This window comes from Myotis brandtii, unplaced genomic scaffold (genome assembly GCF_000412655.1).
Source record: "Myotis brandtii unplaced genomic scaffold, ASM41265v1 scaffold213, whole genome shotgun sequence".
Lineage (NCBI taxonomy): Eukaryota > Metazoa > Chordata > Mammalia > Chiroptera > Vespertilionidae > Myotis > Myotis brandtii.
This window is the reverse complement of record NW_005357962.1, coordinates 1,550,373-1,572,985: the sequence shown is the minus strand read 5'-3', so window position 1 is coordinate 1,572,985 and position 22,613 is coordinate 1,550,373. Positions and strand designations below refer to the sequence as shown.

The following is a 22,613-nucleotide window of genomic DNA, read 5'->3' as shown; positions in this document are numbered from 1 at the left end:
AGTAGGAGAGGGCCTCTTGGATGCTTCTCTAAGCCACAGAGTTTGGAGGCTTCCACATCCCAGGAAAAGCCTAGGGTCAGAGGCACCCATCAGAGGCCCTGATGGTCCCTTGGAAACTGGGACCAATGAACAATTGGAAGCTGGCACCAAGGGAAATGACAGACTCATGCTCTTTAAAAAATACGTTTTTATTGATTTTAGCGAGGAAGGGAGAGGGAGAGAGAGAAACGTTATTGATTTTAGCAAGGAAGGGAGAGGGAGAGAGAGAGAGAAACGTTGATTGGTTGCCTCTTGTACGCACCCCAACTGGAGATAGGACCTGCAACCTGGGTATTTGCCCTGACGGGGAATCAAACCTGAGACCTTTCGGTGCATGGGATGGTGCTCAACCAACTGAGCCACACTGGCCAGGGCCAGACTCACACTCTTTATACTAGAAGTCCCCAAAAGTGTGTGGGGAGAGAGGAAGCAGTCAGGGTGGGTCTCAGACTATCTTGTGTGGGCACAGCTCTTAGTGTTATAGCTGACAGCCTCAAATCCCAACCTCCGCCCGGGACCTGAAGCAGAGGGTCGTGCGTGTGCACAGTGACAGCTTGCTAAACAAGATTCTGGAAAGAAGCCAGATGGCTTGGGTGGGGAGGAGGAGTTCCGGCTTCCCTGGAGGTGGTGGCCATGGTCAGGGAAGACAGGGAAGCATGGATCTTTTGTGATGGGCCAGGACCTGACAGTGGGATATGCTAAAGACCTGACATTTCAGGTGCTGTCACAGGTGTGACCTTGGTCTTGACCTTGTGGGGCAGGAAGTCCTGCTCTGGGAGTTGGCCCAGAGGTTGGGAGACAAATTGGTTTCCATGTAAATGTGACCAAAGATCCATTCCCCATACCTCTGAGATCATTTCTACTTTCAGGAGCAAAATTTCTGCCACTGAAGCGAGCTGTTAGGTGCCAGCCTCATTGTTCATAGGGTTGTAGTACTCTGTGTGTGTGTGTGTGTGTGTGTGTGTGTGTGTGTGTGTGTGTGTTTACTGTGTTCTCTTCCTCCTCTTGTCAGCCTGGTTTCCAGGCTCTCGAAGTCGCACTGCTTTGGCGTTAGAGGAGATGAGACTGTTTGTCACTCAAGAAACCAAGACTCTAAGTAAGGAGTACCGTCTGTATGCAGCAGACTTTGATCTTGGGACTTTACTTAATAGTGGCAGAGCCGTGTCTGGCCACAGCTACTGCTCTCAGGCCGCTGGGTTTTGTGGTTGAGGGCAGAGAATGGGGCATAGAGACCTCCCAGCCAAGGAGACCCTGGTAGAGTCAGGGGCCTCAGCCTTCTGGTGCTACAACCTTCCCAGCCTCCCAGGATGAGTCCCGCCCCAGCATGCTGCAGGGAGTGAGTCCCCTCACCCACAGGCTGTGTGCATGCATGTGTGGATGCAGGCAGGTGTTTAATGGGGTAGGGTGAGGAGTGGGGAGTGGGCAGTGGTGGTTGATTTTCAGGTACATTCTGAACAATGAACCCCCAAACCAAGGAGCCACACAGAGTTCGCTGGACTATAGTGGGTTCAAGTCATTTATTTTTAGATTGTACCAGCATGTTTGGTTCTGGGGTCCAATCCCCAAATTCCAGAAAAATAAACTAATAAGAACCACATGCACTACGAGAAGGCCATTCCGACGTGTCCGTGATCATGCGGTGAGTGGGCAGAGAAGACGGACCAGGAGCCCTGGGCACGGAGCAGGGTCTCTCTCCCAGACAGCTGGCAGCCCCTGCCTCGGAGCCCTCGTCGGGGTTGGGAAGAGGGCCGAGGCTGGGTCATTTGGACCCTGTCCCTTTACGGCCCTGGGCCTCTTATTGCTACATTTGCTACTTTGCTACGTTATGGCCCTTGGGTTGTGCCCAGGGAATGCCTATCATCGGGTGGTACTAATAAGTAGGCTGCTGGCGTCTGCTGTTGCCATGGTTACATGAGCACAGGCCTCTCTTCAGAGGGTCCCGTGGTGAGTTATCAGGGATTCATTTGGCCACTATTGAACTGTGCCACACGTGGTCATTACTACATACTCAACTTGGCCAACCCCGTGGAAGCTGGTGGCACGTTATTTCCTGCACTCTGGACTTCCCAGCTCCTGGACCTTGCTGGAACGCCTCCCCCAATACATCGTACGGACCTGAACACCAACAGCCCTCAACCCTTTCCAGCGTCTGGAAAGGCTTCCTAGCGGTGGCTTTCGAAGTCCATGCATTTGGAGCCCAATGGGAGGGGTGCATTTTAGGGAACACATCAACCTCCACAAGCAGCCAAGGGCCCGATGGGTGGCAGCGCCTGGTTCAGTGTCCCGTTGGTGAGGTAGTTTGAACACACCAGCAATCCTGCCAGGGAAAAGCTCCCAGAGCGTGTCCCCAGGGGCTCACTGTCCAAGAGAGTTCTCTCCTGGGTGCTGGCCTGTACCTGACCTTGGCAGAGGTGGGCCTGGAGCTCGGCCAGCAGACTGCACTGGTGGGCTGGGCCCCACTGTGTTCCTGGGGCACAGCAATACCTTCCCAGCAGATCAAAGCATCACTTTCTAGAAGGACAGGAGCCCTGTCCCTGGCCCTTCCCCAGAGAGTTCCTGCTGGGTAGGGCAGGTCCTCTGACTGCTGCCAGGCATTTACATGTGCCAACCTACAGTTACTCTTCCCATATAGGCATTTCCCAATGCCTGGTGTCTGTGTGTCTGTCCTGATGGGTGGGTGTTCGCTTCTAAGGCTGTCCTGATGCTTTGGCTGTGGGGCTGTCAACATGATGAGCTGGTGAGCCCTCAGTGGGCAGAGTCCCGGCCCAGAGACTGTGCCCAGTCAGGGGAGCTAAGGAAGCTGTTGGAGGCAGGGGAATATGCTTTGTTGCAGAACTGCCTTCAAATGTCTAATTTGGTCTGAATTTTTGGCCGTGTAGACCAAACCAATGAGAAATTGGCTAAGACCTGATTTCCCAAGTGTACTTCCCTCCTAAGGTCTGCAGAGTAGACTGACCTTAGACTGGCCAACTTGGGCAGAGCAACCCCGTCCCACCCTTTATTATTAGACATGATCTACTAGGAGCACGTGGTGGTCGTTATAGGGCTGGGTATGCCTAGCTGGGAGGCGGGATGAGGGGGTATTGCGCTGGGTGTGAATCCATCTGAAGTGCCCTTAACTCTATTGAGCCTGCTGGCTGGCCCTCTCCTCTGATGTCCCCGGAGCTGTTAGAAAGCTCCCAGCCTGCTCCACCTCAAGGCTGGGGTCCACTTGGCTTTAGGCGGGCCTTTTGGGAGCCTCCAGGGTGGGCCAACTCACAGGCCAGCATCACTCAGAAACAGCTGCCCAGGGGCCAGGGAAGCCAGCCCTGCCCTGTCCCAGCCCTGCCCTGTCCGCAGCCCTAGGGGAGAGCAGGAGGACAAGGCCCTTGCCATGGATAAGGGAGGGCACAGAGGCACCTGCTATTCTGGAACTTCTTTGTCCACATACCCTGTGCCTTGATGTCAGCCCAGCCCGGGGACCCTTGGCAGGGAGGAACTTCCTTTGGGTGATGTTGGACAGAAGAACTTAAACTGCAATTTGGTTCTATGTGAAGAGCAAGATAAAAAAGGAGGGAAAGGAGGGCTCAAAAGACCCCATAGCCTGGGGCAGGGCTTCGTTTTAGTCGTTATCTCTTATCTGCCAAGTGCCAAGCTCTGCGCTGAGGTCTCATGGAGTCTGGGTCTGTAACGCCACCTTTGGGGACATTCTGAGGACTCAGCACATGCCATCTAGTTTGTACCTTAAAGAGAGAGCAACCCATGCCAGTGGGGGAAACTGAGGCATGGTGGTCAAGAACCCACATGGGTATGGCCCTAACCAAGACTCCTAATGCCCACGGCGGCCCCACTGTGATGGATGGAAGGCTGGTACCCCAGGGACAGGGCTTGGTAGAAACAGACATTTGACATGGCTAGGGGGGTAGGGGTGGGGGTCAGAAAGATGGTTATGGGAGCCCCCAGGAGGCAGGGTCTGCAAGCAAGCTCATGTGCCCGTGGCCACCGGCTGGTGAATTTGCCTACAGGAGTAAAGAAATACCCGTGACCGCTTTTTTGCTTCTATGTTTGCTGTTTATAACTCCCAAGGGAGATTTCTCACGTATGGCCAAAAATAGATCAAAGGAGGATGGTCACAGCAGGTGGAGGAGTGAGTGTCCGAGTTAAAAAAAAACACATTGCTTAATACTGTGCCGTTCCTAGGCCCATGGGAGTCACATGATAATGACAATGATGAGAGCAATAGCTACCGTTTGCTAAGCACCTACTATGTGTCAGGCACCCGACTCAGTGCTCTACATACATTACCTCACAGCCAAGTGGGCAGATGGGCATTTTGACGCACACACGAAGGAAAACCAATGGATCTTTTGCAGGTTTTCGCAGGCGTTGCTTTCTGTCTGCTTTTCCCCTTGATGCCCGGCATTGTTTAGTGGGTGCCTCTGTGGCCGTCAGAGGACTACTGGCCCTGGCCTAGTCCCTCTGCAGCCAAGTCCCCTCCAGCTTCACACACCACGGAGACCAGCCCAGCAGGAGCCTGGCCACGCCCACCAGGAAGCTGCCAGCCCTGTGACCCAGCAAGGCCCCTGCTGGGAACCCTCCCAGCTTCCACCTGGGGCTGCTGCAGGGGAGGATCCCAAGGGCCCCTGAGTTCATGGCCATGTTTATTTTGAGTCAAACACGAGGGAACAAACCAAGGAAAAGGGGCAAAGACAATAAATTATGAGACCACACGTGTTTAAAGAGATGGTCAGAATCTGTTAAGCCACACGCTCCTTCACCTGTGCTGGTGCTTCTGGCCCTGGACCCGCGGGATGGCCGGCAGGACCCAAGGGCGGCCAGCGTGCCTGTGGACGCCTCTTCAGAGGGTGGCCTCTGGGGGTTGCTCCGTGCTGACGATGTGATTGGGACGTGTCGCATGAGGGTGGGTGGCCACAAAGATGGGGGAGGCGGGAGGCGATGGGGACGCAGTGGCTACAACTGTGGTGGGTGCACCAGAGAGACAGTGGGGATGGGGCGTAACACAGGGTGTGCGCAGGGCCAGCTGGGTCTTCTTGTCTTGGCTGGACGGCATGATCCCCCAGGCAGAGGGAGGAGTGACGGTAGAAGAATATATCTCAAGTGATAGTCACAGCACCCCACAAGAAGCTCTCCCCTGAACGAGTTAGGGACAGGGCCTCTTAGAGAGCGGGGTGTTGCGCACAACTGTACAAGAACGGAGGGTTGTAAACAGGGGCCTCTACCGGGCCAACCCCAGGCTCTGTGGACTGTCTTTCAGGTCCTCCCGTTCACCCACCGAGTCTCCCCGCGGTCGCCCTTCGTTGCCCTCACTCTCTGTCACAGTGACCAAATCTCCCCGCAAGGACACTCTGTCCGTGGATGTGGAGCGCCGCCTCCTGCCCCCGTGGTCCTCGGGCCCAGGCCCTGCGGTGGGAACTGTCAGGAGGACTGCATCAGGCCGGTGAGGCGCTTGCCCGCCAGTGACTTTCCCTGCAGAGACAGGCGACAGAGAGGCACACACAGGTGCACACACACACACACACACACACACACAAGGACAGAGACAGAGAGCCAGACAGGTGAATTAATTGTTGCATGAGCCATGGTGGCCAAAGGACTTAGCGAACTGACCCCCTTTGATCTCTGGGTTTGGGGGCCTGCATCACAGACATTCGGAGCAACCAGGGGTCTGGGCTGGGCTGTGAGGCAGGGTGTGCCGCCGGCACTCTTTTTGAGGTGCGGGAATTCTACTTACCCCAAACCAGGCATTTCAGCTCTGAGGCCGAGTGTCTCTTAATGCCTGTGGGCTGCCCCTGAACTTGATTTTATTTAAGCGAGGAAGGACAAGATGGCTTGGGGAGTAGCAGGATCGGGGAGGGTGGGGCTGACCCAAATAGATGGTGGCTAAGCATCCGGGTGATTGGAAACGAATGAATGAACTGGTAGTCTTAAGAATGCAGAGGACCTAGGAAGCCTGTTTGAAATGCAGGAGAGGCACACAGGCTTTGGGTCCTCTTGATGACCCAGATCTGGACGATGAGAGTGGTATTCAGTCGTGGTTTGGAGAACAGGTGACCATATGCCACCCTGGGCCTCGGACAGTGCGCTCCTGCCACCTCCTATGTTCTTGGCTCCCTCTCTGCAGGACCCAGGGCCTCACATCAGGAATGCTTCGTGCCCTTCCTTCCCTTGCAACCTATGTAGCAGCTCTTCCTGGAAAGTAAGACAATGAACTGGACTGTGAGGAGGGGTGCGTGAGGCACTGAGAGCCTGAGAGAGGCCAATTGCTCACATGCCTGGGAGGAGGTGACTGTGTCCAGTTCCCGCTCCCCGCTTCAGAAATCCATAGCATTGGACAGGGGCCTAGAGGAGAGTGTGGCTGGACCCAGGCCGATTGATCCCCACGTCTGAGAAAACACTCAGCACCCATCCTGTTATCGACAGGGTCAGCGACACCATTGCCATCCGCGAAGGGCAGCACACGACGGCTCGTCAGCACGGTGGCCGAGTTTGCAAGGGCCAGCAGTTCCTCATGTTCATTTCCAAGTGGGGTATGAGGGCTCAGCTTGTTTGCTGGGCTTGGCTGCGTGTAAGCTGGATGTAATTAAAAAAATTGATCAGGCCCGTGAAGCCTGGTGGGGTACTCAATAAATCTTCTGATTGACAAATTGATGGATAATGGGTGTATCTAACCATCGAACAGCATGGGTTGTGACTGCTGGATGCAGGACCATGTGTCATCTGGCTCAGGGCTCCACAGAGGGACACGGCAGCGCGACTTTGAGGGCATGGATGGGAGCTGGTCTGGAATTGGAACTGCTCTCAGGGATTATCCGAAAGTGTGCTCTTCCTCCTGCTCGCCTCCTCCTTTCTCTCACCAGCATCACTTTCTTTCACTCCTCATTTTCTTTAAAAAATATATATATTTGTATTGATTTCAGAGAGGAAGGAAGAGGAAGAGAGAGATAGAAACATCAATGATGAGAATCATTGATCAGTTGCCTCCTGCACGCCCCCTACTAGGGGATCGAGCCTGCAACCCAGGCACATGTCCTGACTGGGAATCCAACCCGGGGCCCTTCAGTTATGCTCTATCCACTAAGCCAAACCGGCTAGGTCTTTGACTCCTCATTTTCACTAGAAAGACAAACTTTTCATCGGAGGGTTGTAAACAGGGGCCTCTACCGGGCCAACCCCAGGCTCTGTGGACTGTCTTTCAGGTCCTCCCGTTCACCCACCGAGTCTCCCCGCGGTCGCCCTTCGTTGCCCTCACTCTCTGTCACAGTGACCAAATCTCCCCGCAAGGACACTCTGTCCGTGGATGTGGAGCGCCGCCTCCTGCCCCCGTGGTCCTCGGGCCCAGGCCCTGCGGTGGGAACTGTCAGGAGGACTGCATCAGGCCGGTGAGGCGCTTGCCCGCCAGTGACTTTCCCTGCAGAGACAGGCGACAGAGAGGCACACACAGGTGCACACACACACACACACACACACACACAAGGACAGAGACAGAGAGCCAGACAGGTGAATTAATTGTTGCATGAGCCATGGTGGCCAAAGGACTTAGCGAACTGACCCCCTTTGATCTCTGGGTTTGGGGGCCTGCATCACAGACATTCGGAGCAACCAGGGGTCTGGGCTGGGCTGTGAGGCAGGGTGTGCCGCCGGCACTCTTTTTGAGGTGCGGGAATTCTACTTACCCCAAACCAGGCATTTCAGCTCTGAGGCCGAGTGTCTCTTAATGCCTGTGGGCTGCCCCTGAACTTGATTTTATTTAAGCGAGGAAGGACAAGATGGCTTGGGGAGTAGCAGGATCGGGGAGGGTGGGGCTGACCCAAATAGATGGTGGCTAAGCATCCGGGTGATTGGAAACGAATGAATGAACTGGTAGTCTTAAGAATGCAGAGGACCTAGGAAGCCTGTTTGAAATGCAGGAGAGGCACACAGGCTTTGGGTCCTCTTGATGACCCAGATCTGGACGATGAGAGTGGTATTCAGTCGTGGTTTGGAGAACAGGTGACCATATGCCACCCTGGGCCTCGGACAGTGCGCTCCTGCCACCTCCTATGTTCTTGGCTCCCTCTCTGCAGGACCCAGGGCCTCACATCAGGAATGCTTCGTGCCCTTCCTTCCCTTGCAACCTATGTAGCAGCTCTTCCTGGAAAGTAAGACAATGAACTGGACTGTGAGGAGGGGTGCGTGAGGCACTGAGAGCCTGAGAGAGGCCAATTGCTCACATGCCTGGGAGGAGGTGACTGTGTCCAGTTCCCGCTCCCCGCTTCAGAAATCCATAGCATTGGACAGGGGCCTAGAGGAGAGTGTGGCTGGACCCAGGCCGATTGATCCCCACGTCTGAGAAAACACTCAGCACCCATCCTGTTATCGACAGGGTCAGCGACACCATTGCCATCCACGAAGGGCAGCACATGACGGCTCGTCAGCACGGCGGCCGAGTTTGCAAGGGCCAGCAGTTCCTCATGTTCATTTCCAAGTGGGGTATGAGGGCTCAGCTTGTTTGCTGGGCTTGGCTGCGTGTAAGCTGGATGTAATTAAAAAAATTGATCAGGCCCGTGAAGCCTGGTGGGGTACTCAATAAATCTTCTGATTGACAAATTGATGGATAATGGGTGTATCTAACCATCGAACAGCATGGGTTGTGACTGCTGGATGCAGGACCATGTGTCATCTGGCTCAGGGCTCCACAGAGGGACACGGCAGCGCGACTTTGAGGGCATGGATGGGAGCTGGTCTGGAATTGGAACTGCTCTCAGGGATTATCCGAAAGTGTGCTCTTCCTCCTGCTCGCCTCCTCCTTTCTCTCACCAGCATCACTTTCTTTCACTCCTCATTTTCTTTAAAAAATATATATATTTGTATTGATTTCAGAGAGGAAGGAAGAGGAAGAGAGAGATAGAAACATCAATGATGAGAATCATTGATCAGTTGCCTCCTGCACGCCCCCTACTAGGGGATCGAGCCTGCAACCCAGGCACATGTCCTGACTGGGAATCCAACCCGGGGCCCTTCAGTTATGCTCTATCCACTAAGCCAAACCGGCTAGGTCTTTGACTCCTCATTTTCACTAGAAAGACAAACTTTTCATTTTTGCTCATCTTAAAATACACACACACACATGCACACCATCTCCCCATCAGCAACCTCATCTGAATCTTCAGATACACTGAACTTAGCCTGCAGCAGGATACATTTATACCAGGCTAAGGATTTTTAAATCAGATTTTTTTTAAATCCTAGAGGGTCACAATGCCAGTCTTTGCAAACCACTAAAAGCAGGCGGCTACTCCTCTGTGTAGAGTGGGTCAGGTTCAGCGCGAGCTGGCGGAAGGCAGAGGCAGGCCTTCAAGGCCCCCAGCCCTGGACGCTGAGCCACACTCAGCCGCACTCTCCTTGACTGCCCTTTCTTAGACGGAGCCCCAGGCATTTGTCATTCAGTGGGTTCACCTGGGATTGTGCTTCTCAAAGCAGGCCTGAAGGCAGAAAGCATGGTGTGTGTGTGTGTTTTCCTCTCGGGGGAAAGGTGGGGCTGATGAGTTTGGGGACCCTGTGGTCTGAGAGTTCTAACAAACCTCCTCCACCCCATTGACCCATGTCCATCCCTGCTCATATAAAAGGCACCAAGGAGTTTTGCTTTCTTCCTTATCACTGCGGTAACCACCCACCAAATACTGGCTCCCCCGCTGTTTCCATCCCTTCTCCCCCAGGGCCACAAATGACACATTATGTCCCCAAATACATATGTTCCAGTTTTGTCATACACAGCATTCGGGCCTCTGATTTAGCTGGCAGACGTGAGGGGAAAAAAAATCACTAAAGCTTCCACATCATAGTCTGTGTCCAGCGGTATGTTAAAAGCCCAGAGACAAAGAAGGTGAGTTACCAGGCATCCAAACCCTGACTACAGCTGCTTCCTCATTATGAGGTCATTTTGGCTGGAGAGGGGGCTGTGGGTTGAGGAGGTTGGAGACTCTATTTCTGGAGGATGGTGTGGCTGTATTTGTTTTAGCTGAATTTGACCCTGAGGCCCCCCGCCCTCCATATCTCTCAGTTCTGTGGAGTGGGCTGGGCTCGGCTTGGAGGCTCGAATTAATCTCTTCCTGCCTCCATCCTGGTGCTGTGACTCCAAGGACCTGTGGCCAGCCCATCAATCCCGCCCCTCCCCTTCCCCTCAGCTGCTTCTATTTCTCCTGACTTCAGGGGCAGGGGGTGCAGCTGACCAGCCGAGAGAACACGGCATCCTAGTGGTGCTCTCTGGCATTTCTCTCTCCCTCTCCCCACTCCTGCGCGTAGGCATTTGCCAAATGCCAGTTGCTGCTAAAGGAGGTCATGAGGTTCGGGTTGGCTGCTGGGGGGCGGGAGGGAGGGGGAATGCAGCTCAGCCCAGCTGCCATCTGTCTTCCACGCAGTGACCTCCCGGGTGAGGCTGGAAGGTGGTTACTCATGCAGGACGCAGGCAGGGCTGGATGCCTGGCCTTGGGCTTCGGGGAAGAAATCCTGCAATCACTCTGGCTCAGCAGCTGCCTCCCTTCTGAAGAGCTGAGATCCCTGTGGTTCCCGGGGATCAAAGTGAAATCTGATGCAGAGGCTACCTGTGTCCAGAGATGAGCTGAATCAAGCTGGATGCGGCTAGGGGCTGGCTGCTCTGCCCAGAGAGAGAGGGGAACCCCCGCCCATGCCCTCTAGGGCTCCTCTTTCTCCTCCAGTTTGGGTGTTTCTGGAGGAAGCACTTAGGAGGGGAGCAGCAATTCTGCCTCTGCGGGCCACCGAGCATCGTTTCAGGGTCTGAATGTGTGATGTTCCTCAGAGCCGGTCAGTTGGGAACGGATGATGGTGCCAGGAAACGGCAGCCAGCTCAGACGGAGGCCTCAGGCCTTGGCAGCTGAGCGAAGCAGCTGAAGGTGGTGGGAAATGCTATTAGCAGCAGCCTTTGTCCAAGTGGAAAAACATACAGTGATGGAGGACTGAGCCGCAGAAGGTACATTCCAGAGACATCAAAGCTTTGCATACACACAAAGCGCTTTTCACCTTCGCGACCTTCGTTAAAGTTTAATCCAGTGGAATTTGGGATCCTTCGGTTTCATGGCCCACAGGCTCACAAACACCCACAGGTTCCGTTCCCACCCTGGCTCTGTGGCCATCTTGACGACTAGAAGCCCGCAAGAAGGTGCTCATGGAATCCTGTTTCTTAAAGGAAAGGCACAAAAGGAATGGCTCCCTTTTGGGCAGTGCTTTAAGGAAAATCGACATGCTGATGGACATGCTGTGGCTCTGTGCATTGCACCTGCGGATGTAATCAACCAACATGCACGATCCTGGTTAGCAAGACCTGCCGCCACTTACCTGGGAGACTGATGCTAAACTCTTTGGCTGGGCAAAGGGCTGGCTCAGAGAGTAGCCCTGGGGTCAGAGGGCATATTGGGGGCAGCAGAGCCAAGCGCGAGGGGCTCAGGCAGGACCCTTCTCAACGCTAAGGGGGGTAAAGACGTCGGAGCTGCTGATGAGATTCTCTTGCTGATTTGCCCAGGTGGCCTCAGACCAAAGTTACCGATCTAGGTCCGCCAGGTCTAAATCCACTCTGTTATGGAGATAGAAATTACCCGCAGGTGCCTCTGGGGGAGGGACAAAATTGACGGGAGTGGGGCCTGAGGGAAGTTTCTAGGGAGATGGGGTATAGGTACAGATGTGTTCATTTTCTATATGTAGTTATAATTCAAAAAAAAATTAGAAAAACATCCCAGTTACACATTTGGCTTTGAAATTCCCCACTCCTTACTTTTTCGGTTGCTGTCTCCGTGGCCTTTTAGCTATAGTCAATGCTTCTCCCCACCCCCCAGGATAGGAGAAACCCAGGTTCTCCTGTTCAGGGAACGGACACTATTTCTACTCTCCATTGATTCAAACTGCTCACCTTGTTGGGACGCACAGGCCTTTTCAGCTTTGCTAATGAAAAATGGTGTTTTGCTGAACAGTGCTCACCAAGTGACCTCGGCAGACAAGAAGTGGGAGGCCCCAGAGAGGAGCTGTCCTCCCAAGGAGACTGAAGGTCACCGAGGAGGTGGGGAGGCTCAGGTTTATAAATGATGAGTGTGTGTGGAGTCACCGTGCTGGGGGACTTGCTGACAGGAACAGCCAGGAGCCTAAGAGCCCGGTGGAAAGGTGAAGCCCTGGCTTGGGTTTGGCAGGAGGGGGAGAAGCCAAGGACCTGCCTAACTTCATGGGTGACTTTCCTGGAGGTTGGTGCCCCTGGTACCCCTTCTCCACTGAGCAAAGCGAAATGATTTCGAAAGGGACTATAAAGAATTCTGTGGCATCTCCTTTCTCGATGATGTTTAAAATCGGGGAAAGAGTGCATTTGCCTGGGATAGTTCAGAGGCCTGAGCAACTCTGGCAGGGGCTGGTAGAGAAACCCATACTTAAGATAGAAGAGTCTCAAAAAAACTTTTCACCTCTTGATCGCTTATCACCCTGTATTGAACTCTGTGAGGCAAGGTGGGCAGATGAAATGGGAAAACAAGGTTATGGGACAAGCCAAAGATTGCACCCTGCTGACCCACAGCAGAGTGGGGCCGAGCAGCCCAAGCAGGGCGAGCGGCCTGGGCGGAGGCGAGGCTGCGTCTGGCCTCGCCACTCCACAGCCGTGGGGGCAGGAGCCCCGTGGCCACATCCACTCCTGGGCCCTCACCAAGCTTTCTGATCTCTCTCAGGAGCTACAGGGGATTTTATTTGGTTTTAAAATATTCTCTTTACTTGACTTTTAAAAAGTAAGATACCACAAACATAAAACAACCACCAAATAAAAAAAAATCAAGAGTAGGTGAAAATTTAATTAATTTAAAAAAGTTCACTGGCTGAAGAATTAATATACATTCGTGTACATTTAAACCTGCTTAAAAAAATAAGGACTATGATTAAAATAAAATAACAGATTCTTTCACAGCAACCCACTATCTTGTGTATAGGATAGTGTTTGTAAACAACCAGGTTTGGCCACATAAACAAGCAGGTTTTCCCATTCTGTGGAACCTGCCAGCAATCACGTCTTCTGAAAGCAATTCTCACAAAATGTCACTGGGACCATAGCAGGTTCAGACACCTGATTCTAGCCTGCATTGTCAATGGTCAGTGCTTTTTAATCCTTTGAAAATGTTTAATTTAGAAAAGGTGAGTTGCCAGCCCTCCTATCGGAACTAAATTTGAAAGGACCAGCCTGTCCCCTGGTCTCCCAGGGACGTTCTCTTTTAATTTCTTATTCCTGCTCAATGGGGTGGCATTGATACCCCATGAATCCTCCCTTCTCAAGTGCCCTCCTCTTCAACTTGCCCAGACCTGGGTGGTGGCAGGTGGGGATGGTCTCATTCCCGGGGACACAGGTTAGCTGTGAGGACAGCTACTAACAGTCACCACTGGTTGAACGTTGAGCAGCTATTACGTGTCAAGCACTCTAGACATTTCGGACACCTGTGCTAATGTCCACACCAGCCTTGCCTCTTAGGTATTACATTATCCCCCACTGGACAGATGGGGCCACAGGCTCAACTAGAGCTTGAACCACTTTCCTAGTCGGAGGCAGAGCTGAGCGGGTCGGTCTTCACAACCCACATGCCTTCTACTGTGTATTTACCATCACTCTCAGAAAAGGAGCAGATGGGAATGCTCAGGGAGCAAGGACTCCTCCATGTCCACCCGCACTACACCAGTGGTGGCTGCTGCACGGCCAGGGGAGCCACCACTTTGTACTTTGTGGCCCCGTGTTATTGGTGCCAGTGCCTCTGGGATCTCTGCAGCAAGTGTTCCAGGGAGGAGAGAAGCAGGTGTGATGTTTACCTTTCTAAGGAGGGGCAGCCAGAGCTGCCTTACTCCAATGAGAACCCAGTGCCTAAATTGGGGTGCCCTGGCTGGGCAGCTCCGTTGGTTGGAGCATCATCCTGTACCCTAAGAGGTAACCGGTTCTATGTCCAGTTAGGGCACATACTCAGGTTGCGGTTTGATCCTCAGTTGGGATGCTTATGGGAGGCAACTGATTGATGTTTCTCTCTCACATCAATGTTTTACTCCAATGAGAACCCAGTGCCTAAATTGGGGTGCCCTGGCTGGGCAGCTCCGTTGGTTGGAGCATCATCCTGTACCCTAAGAGGTAACCGGTTCTATGTCCAGTTAGGGCACATACTCAGGTTGCGGTTTGATCCTCAGTTGGGATGCTTATGGGAGGCAACTGATTGATGTTTCTCTCTCACATCAATGTTTCTCTCTCTCCCCCCCCTCTCTCTTGCTCTCTCTCTTCCTCTCGCCTTAAAAGTCAATGAAAACATATCCTCATGTGATAATTTTTAAAAAAAGCTTGAACTCTTCAGCAAAGTAAAATGTAAAAGTAATTTAAGAAATCAGGGTGTCCCAGGCAGGCTGGAGAAGCCCTCCCCGGGTGTTGTTCCTGGCATCTCTGGCTCATGCCTCCCATCACACTCATCCCTTACAGGGCTCTCTGCACAGGCCAGCCTCTGCCTGTCAGTTTTGGTGGGTGGTGGGAGACCTTCCTCAGGGACTCCAGCAGTGCAGGGACAGATCTGGAACCGGGCGGGCATGCCAGGAGTGCCAAGCCTCAGCAGCTGTGCCCTACACTGGTGGCACAGTGCCCAGGCACAGATGCCCGGGCCTCCTTTCCTGTTGTGCATTCCCACTTTCCTGTTGCTGTTTCTCGCGGTGCAGGAGAAATGCCCCCTTGTTGCTACCGGATCTCTATCTCCTTCCTCTGGTTCTGACTGAGCAGGCAGGTGCCCAGCTTGCAGGAAGTCCTTGGGCTCAGGAGTGGAGCGTAGGCGGGCAGTCCCCTCACAGGCGCCCTCAGTCGCATGCCTTCCGCTAGCCTGTGCCATGCCTGCCTCGTCCTCTCCTCCTCCGCAAATGTACTTGGCATCTTAGCTCTGGTTCACTCCAAATTAGGCAAAGGTCAAAACACGAAAAGAAACAGGGACACTGTTGCTATTGGCGACAACTTGATGCTCCTTTTTTCCAACTAGGAAGTTCAAGTGACCCCTGACTATGGCTACAGGGGGGAGTGCGGCTGGAGTTCAGTGGAGGAGGCGGCAGGAGGAATCACTTGCTTGGCAGTGTGTGATTCTCCCGAGGACCAGGAGGACTCTAAACCCACCCTCCTTGGGGCACCTCTCATCTCCCGCAAACACATCCACCCACATCCTGTCCATTGGTTGGCTCCTTGGTTAGGCCGGCTGCCAGGCGAGCACTGGAGGCACAGGCAGTCAACATGCTGGCCGCCCCGCACCCCGCTCTCCCCGAAGCATCATCTTTCCATGAATGTCCATGTCCATCTGGACACATATGCAAAGAGGGCCGGCTCCTCTCTCTTTCCTCCCTGCCACCAGGAATGCAGTTCGGCAGCATCTGTCAGACATGGATTTCTAACTGAAAAGGTGCAGCAGGGGGCAGGTCAAGCAGCATTTTTCGAGAGATCTCTGGATAGAGCCTTGGCTGATGGAATTCCTAGTCACAGGGAACCTTACTCCTTCCCTACAGACCTTTGGCACACGTCGCTGTGGCACTTTTGGTGCCTGGGGGACAGGGGATGGGTGGCTGGCTGTCCAGGCTTCTCCCCTGTGGAGGGGCAGGCCGAGCTGCCTTCCTCCAATTAGAACCAGCTCTATAGAACGTGATTGCGTTTCCTGCCGGACTTGGCCGTGCGCCAGGGAGGGTATGGGAGCTGTGTCCATTGTGGAAGCTGCATATGGGCGGTGAAGCCTACAGATGCTGCTGTGGGTTTAAAAGCATCTTAAAGCGGGTGGGCATCTCTGTCTTGTCCTGCGTGGGGTCCAGGAGAAGCGAGTTAAAGGATCAATACCTAAAGACATTATTTGGGCATTGCCTCTGGGAAAGGGACGCAATGTCCTTTCGGGACCCCTCAGGGCTAGTTGAAAATACTAGGGGTGCATAAAAAATGGGCAGGAAAAATCGGACACCCAGAAACGGGTGCCGCGGACTGTCCACGGAGCGAGGGTGTGACAGCAAGAGATGACAGACAGAGTCATCTCTTCAGAACCCCCAGCACCTTCTGTGCAGAAGGGGCCCAGAGGAGGTTAGAGAGTGCGGACGCCGGGGTCACTCACCCACTGCTGGAAGGAAGCCACCTCGGGGGTGAAATGCAGCGGCCATTCTGACTCTGCGCCAGCAGCACTGGGCAATTGTGTGTTTAGGAAGGGAAGTGAAGAAGAACTTATCCAGCTGCAACCATGAAGACCTGCGGCTTTGGGGGAGCCCCGGCCCAGACGGCACACAGCTGTGGCGGGCATGCGGACAGGCGCTCAGCGGCGGGCGGTCGTGCACAGGCGACATGCAGGTCTGCAGCGTATGTGACACACGCCGCATACACTGAGCATGGAGGCGTCTCTGAGGCAGGCAGCACAGGCACCATGGAGGCAGCTGTCACACGTCCATGCGCACATTGGCACCGCAGCCACGTACATAAGCATCTCATGCAAGGTGCACAAGCCACCCCGGGATTGGCCGTCGAGCGTATATCAGGCTCGACGATGCCAATCTTCGACAAACACTGCGGACTTAGAGCATTTCCCTTCAGGCACCTGAGTGCCCCCAGGAAGGGGCCATTTGTGTCTTGGAAATGGCCTCTCAGCTTCTGTTTCTGTCAATCCTACCAGCAGGGGGAGCGCACCCCAGGTCTGGTTTACTGGGATTTCAAAGCATCCCGTCGCCTGCTCCTGATGCCTCCCACAGCCCCACCTTGTAGGACGCGGGTAAGAAACAGGAGCCTTTGTCCACCTGGCAGATGGAGCATGGGGGCTTGGAGGGGCTGCCGGGCTCAGGGCGGCCCCAGGCGGGCAGCGAGCTGGGAGGGGATGGTCTCTGGGAAGGAGGCTCCTGTGTGCCCAGCGCTACATCTGGAGGGTGGATTTCATGCTCCTGTCGTGGGGAGACCTGTTCCTGACCTGTGTCTGGAAGCGGGAGGCGTCTTGGGATCCTGCACCTCAGTAGGGCGGCCATGCCACATCCTGCCAATGTATGCGACGTCCCCAGTGGCTCCACACAGCTCCCAGGAGGTGCTTAGGGGACCCAGGAAACCGGCCACAGGGCTGAGGCCGGCCTGCTGGGCACCACAGTCCCTCCACTCCCGGGGAAAGCAGAGAAAGCGGCTGTCTGGCTCAACGTTACAAATCAGCCCACAAAAATAGCTCGTATGTATTGAGCGGTTCATGGAGCTGGTCACTGTAATAAACAAATGTGCTTGGCACGCGTTGTCATAGATGAGATACCCACTCCCCATCTTTAACTACAAAGTAAACATGATACCTACCTCGCGGAATAACGTTGGAAATGAAATAAGGTCATAAGAGCTAAGCATGGGCTACAGATGATCATATCAATGAAAATGATAATATAAGGAGCTATGCCTGAGCACCCACACTACAAATACTGTGCTAAGCACCTCATATTTCCCCACCTAATCATTTCCTCGTCTCTCTCCTTTACAGAGGAGGAAACAGCCACCTCCGTCACCCAGCTGAGTGGTAGGGCCGGAGTAGAACCAAAGTCCCTCTCAGGCCAAGCCCAGCATGATGCCAACGTCCACAGTATATAACATGACGAGCCCCCAAGAAATGAAAGCCACTCCCCATGTAATGCCAACAGCCACTCGGTGCAGTATGCTTCCTTACACCCACTGGGCAGCTGAGCGACTCGCTGGGGTCTTACTCCCGTATCAGGTGGAGGGATAGGGTGCAACCGGGGCTGCCGTCTCTAACTAGCCCACTTCTCTACCTTCTGGTGGGCGCGAAAGGGACGCTGTGTCCCATCGGCAAAGCCAGCAGGTCATCTGCAGTCAGGGTGAGAATGCCGTTGGGGAGAATGTTGCTGCCAGGTTTTGGACAACATTAACCCCGGCTGGCTGGCTGGCTACCGACAGGTTCAGGACAGACTGGACGGCTCAGGACAGGCAGCTGCAAGGGGCCAATGGGAGCCTCTCTAAACACACTCCTGCCAGGGCGAGATGTACCTCACTGTGCGTCAGCTGTGTGTCCTGGCAGGAGGGAGAGGAAGGGGACCGTCACTCAACCTGAGCGAAGTAGCTAAAGGGCCGTTTGGGGGCTCTGGTGGCCACCACCCCACCTCCACCCCTTCCTGGTGACCCTTCTCAGAACGCCCTGTAGATCTAGAAACAGCAGGAAAGCTCAGATTGAGGGCTCGCACAGGGTGGGCTCTGCAGCCGTGTCATTACCAAGGAAACCTCCATGCGGCATGACCGCTGGGTGGTGAGGCTCACAGACGCTAACGACAGACTCCTTTCCATCTTTAGAATTATGCCCGGCATGGCACGGCCTGTGTCCTCCAGGCGAGAGGACCCGTCAGAATGTCCCCACTGGGCTTCTGCAGGTTTGCTGCGGTGACAGGGTGGGCTGAGGCGTTCACTGGCTGCTCCACTCCATTCCCCAACTTCAGCTGCGAGGCGGAAAGGCCAGGCCCTCGAGCCTCGCTCGATGGGGTTCCGCCGCACCGTGCCCTTGGTGCAGATGAGAAGGAGGGTCTCCGACCCCGTGGAAAAGTATGGGTGTCACCCGACCCCCCATTTCTCTCTCCCCTGCCTCTCCTGTCGAGGCACCAGCCAAGCCTGATCAAGTTTTAAAGCAGCGTTTGAGAGAATCGACTCTGGGTTGGCTTTAGCTTTAAAAAATGTCCTATTAAAACTTCACTACTTTACCCGGATCGCCATGTTTAATGAGAGGCCTCAAAGAATTTGAAAGCAAAAGATGAGGAGAGGAAAGAGCCATAAGCTATAATCACCATAATGATTCAATCCCATGATGAGCTGAAAGCAGCCCTGGCGAAGCCCGGGGGACAGGGAGAGTCTTTGAATCGGGCTGGTCCTCAGGACAGCTGGCGAGCCCTCCCCTTCCCCTGCACTGGGCTGAGGAGGACCCTCCAGGCAGGGCCAGCGGGAGGGCCCGGGAGGCAGCTTCCGCTCGGTCTGGGGCCTCGGGGCACATTCAGCTCCTGGCCAGGCAGAGATGCTTTCGGTGGCAACTTGCCCACCTGAAATCTGCAACTGGCTTTATCATCTTTTCTGCTCTCAACAAGTTACCTTTTCTGAGTGGGAATAATGGCAGGCCACGCTTTCTCCAATGCAGAGCCAGGGTGCCCTCCATGCATGCCCACCCAGCTGTGCTCCGCCTGACTGCCCTCAGCCACTCAGCCTCCCTGCGCCAGTGGGCGCCTGTGCCCTCTGCTCAGTGACCTCCCTGGGGCATCCAGGGGTGAGCCCTGTTGTCCAGGGCTCAGCTGCAACAGCAGCAATTGCCTTGAAAAACAAACAACCCTACAAACAAAAACCTCCAGAAAGCAAGGGTGACACGTAGAGGGCATCAATTCCACTCCCTGAGAGTTTCTCTGGCTCATCTGGCTTTTTCACCCTCAAGGCAGAGGCTAATCTGACTCCTGGATCCCTTTCCTCCACTCCCAGCAAACTCCCTCCATAGGATCCATTCTTCTCTTCCATGGCTTATGCATAAACCACAGAATAAAATGCAGTAGGACCCACTGAACAGGCAAAGCATCAGAGGATTCCAGATGGAAGAGATGCTGGAATCCAACGTGGAGCCTACTCTACAGTACCCTTGGCCATTCAGCTTGAGTATTTCCAGGGAGCTCACTGTTCCTTGAGGTGACATGTTCCCCTGCTGGGAAGTTGCTACTGTTAGACTATGTTTCAGTAGAGTGGCCCTCCCCATACCCTTTCCCCATTGGTTCTAGCTTTGTCTGGAACAATCCAGAAATGTCCACTCACTCTGGAAGACAAATAGGTATGTCTTATGGTGGTTATCGAGTCTCTTTAGGGGCAAAACATCTTTTCTACTTCATTCTCAGCTGACATGGCTTCCAGAAGCCCCAGCTATTCCTTCTGAACTTTTATAGACTGTTAAAGTTCTTGATAAAATGTGCGGGCTTAGAACCCAGACTCTACACAGTCTAGAGCAGCACAGAAGGCAGTGAATCTCTTCTGTCTTCTGACCACACCCCATTTGTCACTGCAGCCAAACGTTGTTTTTTAAAAAAGTGGTTGCATCCTGCTTTTGCTTACATTAAGCATGCAGTCAACTACAACCCCAGAATTTCCTTTTTTACTTGACTTTCAGTGAAAAATTCAAATGCCATCCTATAGTTGTGAATACTTTTTTATCATAAATGTTATCTGGTTAAATTTTATCTAGTTGTTTCTGATCCATTATCCCACCTGAAGGACGTGAAAAATTCAAATGCCATCCTATAGTTGTGAATACTATTTATCATACAAGTTTATCTAATTGTTTCTGACCCATTATCCCACCTGAAGGAGATGCTTTTCAAATATAATTTTATTATCTGCCAAATGAGCAAAACCTTCTAGGTTTGGGTCTTTGAATAGGATTGGCATGCACTGACCACCAGGGGGTGGCACAGAACAAAGAGAGGCCGTGGGGACAATTTGCATATTAGGCTTTTATATATATACTAGTGGCCCGGTGCACGGATTCGTGCACATTGAAAGGAAATTAATTAGAAGGTGGCCTGTGGGGTGGGACTGGGCTAGACGGGCTGGACACACCCTGGAGCCAACCTCCCTCAATCCCTCCCCCATCTCGGGTGATGCACCCCAGAACGGCAGCTGCCAAGTCACTGCAGCTGGGCAGCTCCTGCGTTGAGCATCTGCCCCCTGGTGGTCAGGTGGTTGGACAGTTGCTTAGCCTTTTATATATATAGACTAGAGGCCCAATGCACGAAATTCGTGCATGGGGCTCAGCCCTCACAGCCGTGGCGGCTTGCCTCGGCCCTCACAGCCTTGGCTTCGTCCAGGTCATCCGGAAGGATGTCTGGTCTAATTAGCATATTATGCTTTTATTATTATAGATAGATGGATTAGCCCTCTTACCAGCCATTGAGACACTGTGGATATATTGTTTTACCTAATTATGGGCAAACACAAAGGGAGTAGAGGTGAGGGGGAGAGGGACAGAAATGGACATTTTCGACCTTGGTGGACTAATAGCAGGTCACAAAGAGTTTCTGGAGGAGAGGACGTAGTTATGTGAGTCATCCTTCTATGGTAAGCCGGGCTGATAGGAGGGTGTGGGGAGTTCCTTCCAGATATCACACCGGCCAGCCCATCCCTGCTTGGGGCTGTGGTGCCATTGCTCAGGCCAAAGTGATTTGACCGTGACTCGGGGCCATGGAAGAACCGCTGCCATTTGACCCCTGCCACTGCAATACAGTCCCAACCCTGTCCACGCCCCCATCCACCCTGGAACCGCCGAATAAACACCCAAGGGCCTTTCTCTCATTGGCCTTGGGGGAACATCACTAGACTGAAAACCCATTGTCCCACTTGCCATTCTGCTTCATAGCAACGTTTTACAGATTGTTCCTGTGTACGGATTTGTGTCCACCCTCCTTCCAGAATGCCACGCTCCCCAAACTCCATTACAACCCAAGATACTCATTTGCTGCTTAAAAAGGGGGACGCTGCCGAGTGGTTTTCCCCGGGAGCTCATTTCGGGGGTGGGGGTGGGGGATGCGGTGGAGGTCTCACTTCTCAGCCTTCAAGTCCTTAGTCCTGGAGCTCTCTGACCTCTCACTCTCCAGTCGGGCACAGGCACAGGTCCTTCTCCCTGACCTTGACTGTGGCAACTTCGTCCCCTCCCTGGGTTCCTGCTGTTCCTCGGCCTAACGCCTGGCGGTTTCGCTCTCCTGCCCTCTGGCTGGTGCTACTGCTGTCCCGGAGTGTCTTCACGTCTGCTATCCATGCTGCTGAGGGCCCTGCAGTCACCTTCACTCTCTGTCTTCTCACTGGACAGATGGGAGCCCGGAGCTGTCAGAAGTCTGACTGGATGAGTGACAAGGGACAGGCTGAAAGCCCCTTCTAGAAGGATGCCTTTCCTGAGTGGGGGATGGGAAGAAGGCTCTGTTGTGGCAAAGGGCTGCAGGTCACCTCCCGAAATAGATTCCCACCTGGCACGTACACACAGTGTGCCCCAGCCTGCCTTGCGGAGATGGGCAGGGGATGCGATTGGATCCGAATCAGTGGCTGTAAACACACAGCTGTGCCTTTCTGCCTCGGAGGACTTGGGTTTGCACTTGACTGCTCGCACTCGGGGTCAGGGGAGGCAGGAGGGGAGAGGCAGGGAGGGGCCAGAAGAACCTTGCTTTTCCTGTGTCCCCATGTGTGGGGGCTGTCACACTGTGTTTTTTCTCTAAGTGGCACTCCACAGGGAGGGCGTTTTTGCTGCTTTTGGTTGACATGTTGAAGCATCGGGGGGGGGGGGGGGGCAGGAAGGAGGGACATCAGTCCTTGTTCCAAAAAAGTGGCAGGGACCAGGGCCAAGTTACTCACAAATGACAATCTCTGACCCTTTTTGATAAATAAAAATCTCACTCCTCCCCAGAGTTTCAGAAGAGGACTCCATCCCCCACCACATTGAAGCACTTCATTGTTTGTCTTCTCTGCATCCACCAGCCAAGCTGATTCAGTTGTCTTACATTTAATAGTTTGTTTATAGAAAATAGACATTTTCATTTTTCAGCTACAAAATTAT

The 22,613-nt window shown here is 53.6% G+C and overlaps 1 protein-coding gene across 5 annotated transcripts in view; it reads right to left on the bottom strand.

The window, feature by feature from the left end:
• Positions 1 to 1,541: 1,541 nt before the first annotated feature.
• Positions 1,542 to 22,613, bottom strand: part of RGS6 (regulator of G-protein signaling 6) — a 517,144-nt gene continuing 496,072 nt past the window's right edge. For 2 of the 5 annotated variants that reach the window (XM_005865790.2, XM_005865793.2), the window contains one exon: positions 7,309 to 7,447. In XM_005865790.2, coding sequence (XP_005865852.1) covers positions 7,397 to 7,447 — 51 coding nt within the window. In that variant the 3' untranslated portion in view covers positions 7,309 to 7,396. Of the gene's footprint in view, positions 5,238 to 7,179; positions 7,448 to 16,145; positions 16,213 to 22,613 lie in introns of those variants that run through there. The other 3 variants (XM_014539306.1, XM_005865796.2, XM_005865795.2) reach the window with 3 other exon arrangements.